General features: G+C 33.4%; 1 protein-coding gene across 1 annotated transcript; it reads right to left on the reverse strand.

The window, feature by feature from the left end:
* Positions 1–266: 266 nt before the first annotated feature.
* On the reverse strand, positions 267–6,479 carry LOC107031309 (UV-B-induced protein At3g17800, chloroplastic). The gene is made up of 2 exons (XM_015232633.2): positions 5,928–6,479; positions 267–1,296 (listed from the first exon to the last, which is right to left on the reverse strand). The coding sequence occupies exons 1-2, from the start codon at positions 6,296–6,298 to the stop codon at positions 495–497; spliced, it is 1,173 nt and encodes a 390-aa protein (XP_015088119.1). The 5' UTR covers positions 6,299–6,479; the 3' UTR covers positions 267–494.
* Positions 6,480–11,899: the final 5,420 nt, after the last annotated feature.

Raw genomic sequence — 11,899 nt, forward strand, 5'->3', positions numbered from 1 at the left:
TTAACTCTAACACTTGAATGCACTTACCTTTCATCAGTGGCAGGAGCAGTTAACTGTCTTAACTCTTAATTATTGAAGAGATGGATGGCATTAAGGATGGAGATCCCTCTGCAGGAGTTGACTGGTATGAGGGCATTCATCCTTCAGCAAGTCCAGTGGGGATTAGTAGGTGGTGCCAGCAACGGGATTCATGCAACTTCTTTTGCCTGCAAAAATATTTGACGTAGTCGTACAGAATCATATTGCTATTACAGGACAAAATGAAATGGTTTGGGCACTCATTAATAGACAAAATCATGAAACTGCTTTACACCATACATGATTTATTCACATAATATGGATGACGTGCTATACAACTCAAATTTACAATGCATATCCTCTGACATCGACTACCAGAGAACAAATCCTTTGGTATCAGATACCAGAAAGCTTCTATATAGTATATGTACATATATATACCAACATCAATAGAAAACAATCACACCACTGCCAAGTTAGTTCTCTTTGAGCTTATACACAGTCCTAACGTATTCTTCTGCATCCCAAAGGAAAGAACCAAAAGCAATAGCCTCCAAGACAATTCTCTTCAAACTTGCCAATGATGTCAAAATTACATCATCACTCGCCACTAAAACTGTGTTTTTATCACCGAAGAGTGCATAGCTATGCTTCTCAATCAGATTCAGGGCCTCCTTGGACTTTGGTTTTGCGCACATCTGCAACATTTCTGGGTCAAAATTCATCACATAATACTTCAGTTTGTCTTGCTTTTTTTCACGGAGAAGTGGTATTTGACCCACTGATGTAGATCGTGTCCCACCGATGCAACCAAAGGGAACAATCTCCGATCCTAAGGACTGAATTGTTGAAAGTAAGAGTTGGTTATATCTAGCAAGATCAAGGTACGGGTTGATATGATCAAGTTTCTTCTCCAAATGGTGTCTCAAGGAAGCCGACTTCAAAAAATATCCGTACAAAACAGAAGCAACATATACTTGACAGAGCTTGAACTTTTGTACTTCCATAGGGGTCCAATTGTCTGCCACATTTGACTTCTCTTTCCATCCTAGAACAGAAGTAAGATGTTCCCTAACCATTTCCAGCACTTCGCAGCTATGGATAGACTCGAGTTCCCAGTCCTTGCAAGGCCATATCTCAAGCCTGCCATTATACATGCATTTCGAAAGCCTGGGAATCAAGTGCACTCTGATTCCAGAAAACTTGTAAGATATTAGCATGTACATAATGTCTTCAACAGAAGTTTGACACTCCAGCTCTTTTACTTCAGCAATCCTCCTGGCATAACATCACATTCAAATCTCAGTAAATCCGACACAGGAGACTTTGATAGTCTATATCAAGATGAACAAGGATTAGGTAATCTAACAATGAGTCGTCCAAACAATTATTCCTACCATCATTGCACAGAAACCAACATTGACCTACTATTTTAGTCATTTCGCCGATGAATTAGGCACCAAAACAATGACCATGTCTAGCTCCCACCGGTGGTTCCTTGTATAATATCAACAATAGTTACATTCCTCAAAGAGCTGTTGCATAAGTAAAATAGAATAGGAAACCAAATTTTGAACAAAAACACTCCTCCATGTTATTTTAAAAGCTCTCCTGATTGGTTAGTAGAAGTAGAGGAGGGCAAAGTCCTCCAATCCGTGGCCACAACATTTTTACTTCCTCCCATGTTCCTCATGTTCATCTTCACGTCTCTTACACTCGTACTCAATACTACTGCAATTCTTAAAAACACTTGGATCTTTGAAATTCTACAAATTAAACACAGGGACAAGAAGCTAATTGCACCAAAATACCAGAAGAACCCAGCTGAATTTGTAAAATCATACAATGCAAAAGAAAATAAATTCTTCATTAATTAAGTTCCATTACTGCAGCTAATTTTTAATGAGGATCTCATGCTGAAGATATCCTTTAAACTGGACTACATTCTCAAGAATGAGTTTATGCCATTCCACTACTACTTGCAATTGTAACTTGGACAACCAGATTAATAGAGAACAGAAAAAAGAAAATGAAGTCGGTCAACTTAATTATATTCGATGATTTGGCGAGACTACAAGAAGCTTATGCTCCTACACCGTCAGCTTTATTAAAGGTATGTATGATATTCTTACAGTTGTGGTGAGCACAAATAACTTTTAGTTACTAAGTATCTCATTTGGGATTTGTTGTTCCCTTGAGCACTAGAACTACGGAAGACTTAGACGGGTCACATACCAGATATTTGGATTTCAGTATCATCTTACTAATTTTTGAGGATTTCAGCTTCCTAATTATTTTAATCAACTTCAGATGGGCTTTAATAGTTCTTTTCTGATGACTCCCGTTAAAATCAATCTGCTTTTATCTTCACGTTAATTGGATGTCATGCTTCTAGAGCAGAAGATTGATATTTGTTGTAGATGAGATCAACTGTGTCGCAATCTAAGTCCATGGCATATATTTTCCGCTTTAGGCCTAGGCCTGCATGGATTTGTCATTCAGGATACATCACATCAAATCCCAAAAAACCCCATACCATGTGAGCTTGAGTCATGCCTTATAAAGCTCTTTACTTTCCGCTCACATTCCAATGTGGGATTTATCTAAGGTGCCCATATTGTCTGCTTTGGGCCTAGGCCTGCACAAATTTGTCTTTCGGCCTATGCAACATCGAGACCAACAGACTTTCCTCTCTCATGTCTGAACCATCTTCAGAAGTTTGCTAGCCTAGAAGCCCTCCAGTCCTCCTTCCAAAAGTTATGTTCTTCAGATTACCAAGTTGAGGACAAAAGAAAGAGACATGATGTTGACTATGTGGGAAATGCGAGACAGTAAAAATCTTTTGGTCACAGCAGTGTTTTGGACGGCGAGAGGCGACAAAAGGCGACAAGGGCCTGCCTCGCCATGCCTCGCCGCTCGCCTTTTTGAATCGAGGCGCCAATTAATACCAAAAATTAAAAATATTTAATTGTGCATATAAATATTCAAAATTTCAATAGCAATTACATATATTAGGAAATACTATAATAATTACTATAGAAGAATCAATTTTTTTCAAAAAAATAATGGACAACACAGTGAAAGCGGTAAGCAGTCAGCAGCATTTTACAGTAAACAAAGAAAACAGAGGGAAAAAACAGAGCAGTGAAGAAAACAGAGGAAAAAGAAAGAGTAGTGAAGGCAGCGAGCAGTGAAGAGTGAAGACAGCAAGCACTTCAGAACTTCAGATTTCAGAATTTAAGATTCACTTCACAAGAAATTGAACAGAAGAAAAGAAGAAAATAAGAGAAGAAGAGGACTGAACAGAAGAAACGAAGAAATGAAGAGAAGAAGAAAGAAAAGGGGTCATACCTTTCGCGCGAGTCCACTGAAGGAGAAGAAGAGATCGCAGGGTTGAGGAGAAGAAACGCGAGTCGTGACTGACTGGAAATATGGAAAAACCCTAATTTTGACTAATATTATTAAGTCAAGACCTTTTTAAATATTTTAAAATAAAAGGCGGCGCCATTCAGGTCGCCATTATGTCGCCTCACATCGCCTAATTGATCTCGGCACGCCTCACTGAGGAATGGCGTTACATGGTCGCCTCGCCTCACCATAGCGCCTTCGGCGAATGGCGAGCGCCATTAAGAACACTGGGTCACAGACTGGTGTCTACCTTCTATTAACTGTCTTCGTTTACCTTTCATTGACTAGTTGGAAGCTTTCAAAATGTCATCAAAAGAGTGAATTTGTTCAATTTTTCTTTCTGTCCCTACGTAAATGCATCAGTGCATCTATCTCTTCCAGCATCGCTCAAGTATTTATGCCTCCCAAAACATGTGATGCAGTTGGATAAAGGAAGACACAAGCTTGTAGCAAAGATTTCCAGTTGAACGGCTCAAGAAATGATATCAATCGACAAACATATTTAGTGCAGATGGAAAACAATAAATTATTAAGTATATCCAAACATCGATAAGTCTAGGCTGCAATATATTCTAAACTTAGTATCTTTAGCTGAGGTTCTCGTACTGAAAGATGATATACATAGAGCTTTTTCAGCTTCCAAAACACCGGAGATGAAATGTATTATTGCATGATAGATGTTCATTTCATAGGCTTATCTGAAGCTACAGGTTGTTGCAATAAAAAATGGACTTTAACATACCGGTGCCAGATATTACATTGATCAACTCATGTCATCATTGGGTAATCTCTATTCAAGTTTCAAGAATTTCATCCCTATGCAAGGCCAAGATATTTCTGGGGCTGCCTAATCAATTGGCAAATTATTGTATCCTCAATTACAACTTTGCTAATGACAGCTTTCTCAAAAAAAAAAAAAATTCTTTCTCAAAATTTTTGCTTATGACAGCTACAAACTGGTCCATACCTATAAGAAAATAATCTGTAACAACAGATTAATTAACATTGAGGAAAATGACTAACTGAAGGAGAACCTTCCTGTTATGTATTGCATTGCCAAAACAATGCAGTCTAAAGGTAATGTAGTTCGAAGACGCTTACAGAAACACAGAGGTCTTTCATCGAATTGGAAAAAAGAGCTTTATCACGCCAACGAAGAAACTCATATGCTATTATAATTTATTAGTTGACACAAAATAGTAGTAATTGAAAATTTCTATTGAACATCATCCTGTTCTTTCTGATGGCAAACATCAATGAAAGATAACTACTCTAAGTATCTCAAAACCATTTAGTAACGAAGATAATAATGATAACATAAACTTCTTAATATTTTTTAAGAGAGAAAGGAAAACTGTAGAGATGAAAGAAAGGAATGCAAACGATAGTCTTTGAATAGGCGGGAGATGAAAGGCGAATTGAGCTGAATGGATTTTCTTTCACAAGTACAGGTGAATTATGGATCAAGAGAGAGAGAGAGAGAGTGATAAAATTGTTTTGTCAACCTCAAGTAAATATTAAAGTACATGTAAATATCTCTCAACCCTTTCACTAATTTAGTGTCAGTTGAGTTTTCATTTGTGCTAACTTTGCTCCAGGCTCCAGCATCTGTTGTCCAAGTCTATCAAGTTGAATCCTCCTCTTAATATGATAACACCCAATAAATCAAGGATTTGGTAAATATCATCCCTATTACTCTCTACCATTAAACTCAGTAATCCAAAACAAAGAACCAACACTTTATGTGAGACTCAGAAGTTTTATGTACCTAAGAAACAAAATCAATGACTGTACTACCTACTAAGATTCCTGTAAGGAAGTCTATTTAAGTCCTTTTCTTTATTCGGGCTCTAAACATACAATTCTATCTCTAGATACAATCTTAAAGAGAAGAGAAGCAGGGGAATTTTCTCTAGTCTACAACTGAACTTCAAAAAGTTAGTTGAAAGTGCCTTTACTCTTTAATCTTTAAACTTGTCTATAGAGACAGTGGATAGTGAAGTAAAAAACAAGAGCATGTCAGTCAAGAAAACTATAAAGACCAGAGTTTAAAATGCTACATCTCTTTTCATCAGTTTAAGCTTTGGTGGGCACATGAGTTTAAGCTTTAGTCCTGGTCCCACGCCCCAGTCAACCCCTTTTTTAATGATTGTGGTGTCTAGACCGACTTTCACTCATCTCAACTAACTTCCCACCAAGAACAAGTACAAGTAACTCTTGGGGGCCGGAGCCTCTAGATACTATCAGCATAAAAATATAATTCCCCGTTTGGTAGTTCTTGACCACTAGATTACCCGGAGCCCCCCATTAACTATCAGCATAAAGATATATTATCATGAATCATGTAAGTATATGAGGATTGGTACAGCCTACATTGTTCTTGCAGTAGGGTTATTAATTAAAGACAATAAAGCCAAATATGTGATAAAGGATAAAACCAAGCACGTACAACTTATAAGTATTGAAAATGCAAAATCACAGTGAAAAGGCAAAGCAGGTACCTGTGCAGAAAAGCTTCATCAGTGCCCAAGCTCAGATTCATCCGAGCCACAGCTTCATCCCGTTCATTAGCCAACTTCTCCAACTGTTTCTGAACAGCAACGTGGAAATACTTACGATCATTCAGTAGCAGAGTGCTCAACAACCTCCCAGCCGGCGTTGCTGGTTCTAACGGCGCGTTCAAGCCACCAAACTCACACTTACTACTACTACCAGTAGCCACTACAAACAAGGATCTCCTAAAACCAACAGAAGAAGTGCCGAAGGAGGAATTGTTGGAAACGAAACAAGTTGATGATGATAAGCAAGTCTTCACCGTAAGAGGTAAAGATTGGTGAAGAGAAATTTTAGTGTAGGAGAGGCCACAGTCCATTCAACAAGCAATTGACCAGAAACCCTTTACAGAAATTAGGGAACAGAGAGAGAGAGAGAGAGAGGGAGGGGTAGTTATGTATGATGATGGATGGGTTGGTTGGGTATTAATGGTGAAGAGGTTGATTGATAGATAAGTGGGAGAGATGGTGGAGGAAAAAGACAAACAAAGTGGAAGAGAGGATAAGGGATCGTGACTTACTTATCCACTAAAAATCATGATAAAGGAAAAAGCGTTTGTACATTTGAAATTCCATTTCTTCACGTCTATTTTGATCACAGGAAAAGTGTCCACAACTTTATCATTTAAAGCTGATATATCCCTTATTATAAAAGTGGCTCTCATATATATCCTTATTTGTAAATAAATGGGTCACATATACACTTTTCCTCTAATGGAAATGAAAAAAAAATAATTTTAATCTAAATTTTTATTATTTTTCTTAAAAAATATAATCCCTTAGGAGTAAATTTAATTCTCGTCAAACATATTTTTTTTTGACTTTTTTTTGTTTCAAAGACTAATTTATAATTATTATTTTGATAATCAATTTATTTATGTTTCACTAATATTCTTGTAAAACTTATTGTAGATGACCAAATTTTTTCTTCGAATACGAAATTAAATTATAATACACACAAAAAAAATAATTTAAATTTTTTTTCTTTAAACTAAGGAATGAAAGACAAAAACAAAATAAGAATTAAGAAATTCAAATAATTATAATAAAGAAGTCAAAAAATAATTTACGTATGAAAAAAATTAAAATATACCTTGTACTTTAATAGAAGAATCATATATACCCCTAAATAATTTTTTAAAAAAAATTAGAAGTAACAAATATAAATTTAAAACTAATTTTTTAACTTCCGTTAAATGAAGGGTATATGTGAGTCATTTTGTAACGGTAGGGGTATATGTGAGCCGTTTGTATAACGGTAAGGGCATATATGAGCCACTTTTATAACGAGTGGTATCTCAGCTCCAAATAACAAAGTTGAGGGGTATATCAGACCCTTTTCCCTTGATTATATAATTATTAGCGATTAGTTAATTGTTTCTTTTTTTAAAACAATTATTTATTTAAATATATTTTTTTGATTTTATCATTTATACCAATATAGTATAATAATATTATATATTTTTATTATATTTATCTTTTTTTTCTCTCGCCTTGCTCTTCTCTTTCACCCTTTGTTTTCTTTTTTTCTCCTTCGTTCTTTCTCTCTTGCTTTTCTTTTTCTGGTTATTCTTTCTCCCTCTCTTTCTAATGCTTTTTCACCCTTTTTTCTTTTTTTACTTTCTTAAATAGAGTTGTTTATGATTTCTAGTTTCAATAAACTTTATATCAATAATTAATCAGTATAAGTAATTTTATTGTAATAAATAAAGAGATATAATAAATAACAAAATTAAACTAAATTTGAATTAAAAATGTACACACATATTAAAATTGAATAAAAAGAGAATTAAACATGAATGAAAAATGTAACAAACGAAAAGACATTCTATGATTTGTAAATTGAATAAAACTTGTATCAATAATGAAACAATCTATAATTTGCAAAATTAATTGAACTTGTATTGAAAGTGTATTATATAAATATTAAATTTGAATTAGAAGACAGAATTAAGCATGAATAAAAAAACAGAAAAGGGTCAAAATTGCTCCTGAACTATTCGAAATAGACCACTTATACCCTTCATTATATTTTTGGATCAAAAATACCCCGTCGTTATCCTAAGAGACCACAAATACCCTTAAAATTTAACACCCCAATTTTTTGTACGTGGCAAGTCACGTGGGACTAATCATTCCACCTAAGTGTTGCCAACTAAGATTCATTACAAAAGAACTTGACCTTTAGTGGTGACAAAGTCACCACAAAATCCCAAAATATTGCCACTAAAGGTTATGAGTGATTTTTAGTGACGACTAATATAAGGTTGCAACAACCATTCGGTAGTAAAATCTATTTTTTTTTAAAAAAAAATATGATAATTAATTTTCTATTGCAACCTAATTTTCTAAAATAAATAACTTGCAATGTCAATATTAAAAACACCCAATACTATTACCAAAAATCATGAAAATTATTTCTCTATTCAGATCTCCTATTATATTATGCATCATTGTACATTTTATACATTTACATATTACATAAAAATAAAATATACATTGTCTTCATACTCCTACTTAATCGATATCATTTTGTTTTTTGAAAAATAATGAAGAAAAAAACACAAAATTAGAATTTGATGTTAAAGACTTTTAGTGACAATTTTTTGGGCTTTTGTGGCGACTATTGTCGCCTCTAAAGGTCTAATCTTTTGTAATGAATCCTAGTTGGCAATGCTTAGGTGGAATGATTAGTCCCATGTAGCTTGCCACGTCATTAAAAAATTGGGGTGTTAACTCTTGAGGGTATTTGTGGTCACCAAGGATAACGACGGGGTATTTTTGATCGCAAAATGTAATGGAGGGTATAAGTGGTCTATTTCGCATAGTTCAGGCGCAATTTTGATCCTTTTCCGATAAAAAAGGTCAATACTGAAAGATCAGTCAATGATTTATAGAATGAATTAAACGTGTATCAATAATGAATTAAACAAGTAATCCAATAGTAACAAATCAACCAAAAAATCGCAAAATTAATTAAATTTGCATTAAAGTTGTACTAGTTGAATTACAAGAGAGAATTAAGAATACATGAAAAACACAACTAGCGAAAGACAAGACGATGATCTATAAACTGAATTAAAATTATGTATTATATGTCTTATAAATTATTTTAATTTGTATCACTAAGAAAAAGAGTGATATTTGCAACATGTATTATAAATGTATTATGCATATATTATAAATGTTTTATAAGTGTGTTACCGACATTATTTTGGTGAATATCACTAAAAGGGGAATGAAGTTTGCGGTATGTATTATAAATGTATTGTTCGTGATTTTAATACAATTGTGAATCATATCTAATACAACTTTAATACAATCACGGTACATTTTTGTAAATTTCATCTTTTTCGAGTTTCAATCAAATATTTCTCCAAAAATCAATTTTAAATTTGACCAAACCCTCTTAAAATTGAGATTTAAACTCTTTCGTTGAAATTTATAAGACATAATTTATATTTCTCTTATTAATTATTTTGATTTATATCTCTAAGAAAATGAGTGATGTCCTGTGTTATAAATGTATTGGTATGACTAAGATGGGATATGTATGCCGTATGTATTATTCATGATCGATTTTAATACAATTATGAAATAAATCTAATTCAATTTTAATACAATTTTGAAAACTTCATCTTCTTCAATCTTTAATAGAACATTTCACTTAAAATCAATTATAAACTTAACTAATCTCCCTTAGGATTGAGATTAAAACACCAAACGTTATTTCCAATTATTTTTAAAAACAACCGATCCGAACTAATCATAGATACGTTAAATTCAAATGATGAATTCAATGCTTAAAAATTTTGAATGATCATCAATAATGAACCTTTGTTGTAGTTTTAGTGATTTGAAATTTTTGCTTACACGATGATTTTGTACAAATTTTGAGTCTTTATATTCTTCTCTTTGTTTTTTTTTTTTGGTGAAAATGAGTATTTAAAAATAGTTATTTGGATGAAAGCGAAGGTGAAAGCTTGGAAGGAAACTATTGAGCCAATTTCTAAAAATTTATGTTACGAATCGTTGGGAGAGAGTACCAGTAAAATAATTGAAAAGAAGACTTGATTTTTGTGGGATGTATTTAAGTGAGATTTTAATTTGAAAAATTATTATATATGGTTAGAAATAATTATGTTGCTATAGATAATAAATATTTTCAAAATGTAGAATACTTAAATGATTTTACGGGAGCCCATCATATGTTATTTCTTTAAATTTAAATAAATCTTTTGTATGTCTTTTAAATTTTAAGTTGTTAATTTGTAATTTTCAGTGATACATGTCATTCTCCTTGTCTCAATTTTTGTGACATTGATGGAATTTCAAAAGCCAAACAAATTTTGTAAATGTTAGTTACTTATTGATTATGAGTTTTAGTACATTTTGCGTTATTTTCAAATAATCTATGTTACTTTTTGTATCCCAATCTATGAGATTGTTAATTACTGTGATTTATGGTAATTTTCATGTTATATCAAATAATATATGTTATTCTTTTATAACAATTTATGCGACTCTAATATATTTTAAGTTTCCATCAATTTTTTAGATGTCTTATTACCTCTTTTTGGTGTCCAAGATCCATTAATATACTTTCTTCACAATTATCGAGCTACATTTCAGTGTTTTGATGGTTTAGTAACACTCTTAAAATAGCAGACCAACGAAAGCTTCCTCTTATTGCTCATTATGTGTATTAATTATTAAGTTAAAAAACTCTAATTAATTCGACTAAAGATACACTAATTGAGTGCTAGGAGAAATTAATGTGAAAGAAAAGTATTGAAAGAAAGATCATTCAAATTAACGTGATTGTTGTCTGCAACAAATTAATGTATTCAATCGAAATCTCATAAGAGAAGAAAGCTTTTAACGTGGGTCGGCGTATAGCCCACTCCATTCTATCTATGACGCATCGGATCAACTGAGAGAAATCCTGAATAACGAGAGAGATTCTCCACACGAACGAACGACCCGCCAAGTTCGAACTGACATAGGTGAATCGGACCAACGCCTATCAACCACCAACAAGGAGTCGCTTTGGTTACGCAGTTTGGTTAGCAGGCAGGCCGCTTATTACTATTATACATTCCCTTTTCTTGCAGGTAATCATAATGTGTTATTAGGTATTTTATAGTATATGATAAATATATCTTGTTAGGTGTTAATTCTTTATATAGTAAGACTCATATGATATTAGGTATTTATATTCCACTTCATCAGTGCGGATACGCTTTGAACAAGAAAAAGTATACGATACGAGCGAGAAGAAAGAGAGTGAATTAGATAGAGTTACCTACAGAAAGTCAGACAAAGGATGAGAAGGAATGGGTAAAATCTTGAACCGATAACCATCTTTCGGCTAACCTAGCCTCCTCCGTCCCTCGGGACTAACAAGGGGTAGTACAGGAATATTCACCTGATATGACCAATCCAGTTCCCTCAGGCTGGCTTTCTCCAAGGGAAGTTTTGTCCTGTCCGCTAGGACTGAGCTATTAGAAAAGTATTGAAAGAAAGATCATTCAAATTAACGTGGTTATTGTCTGCAACACATGTAGTAGAAAGATAAAATTGCAAGTGGATCAAATGACAGAAAGACCTCAGCCAATTTAAATTGTGTATGGAAGAAGCAGGGGCTTTCCTATCGTTTGATGCCAACGGAAAGCTCCTCACATTCTTTTTTATGATTTTTGTCCGCGATTCAAAGTTATTTTGAAATCAAATCATGTAAATTTCATTTGTATTTATTGAATGTTAATTTCAAGTAAATACTATACTGATTTGACTCATAAAAAAATATGACAATCACAAGTAGATGAAGGGAGTAGTAAATATAAGCCACTAAATTAGCATATGGTATTAAGAATATAAAAAAATACAAATCCCATATTTTCGTAAAGTTGTAAGAAGTA

This window comes from Solanum pennellii, chromosome 9 (assembly GCF_001406875.1).
Source record: "Solanum pennellii chromosome 9, SPENNV200".
NCBI classification, from domain to species: domain Eukaryota; kingdom Viridiplantae; phylum Streptophyta; class Magnoliopsida; order Solanales; family Solanaceae; genus Solanum; species Solanum pennellii.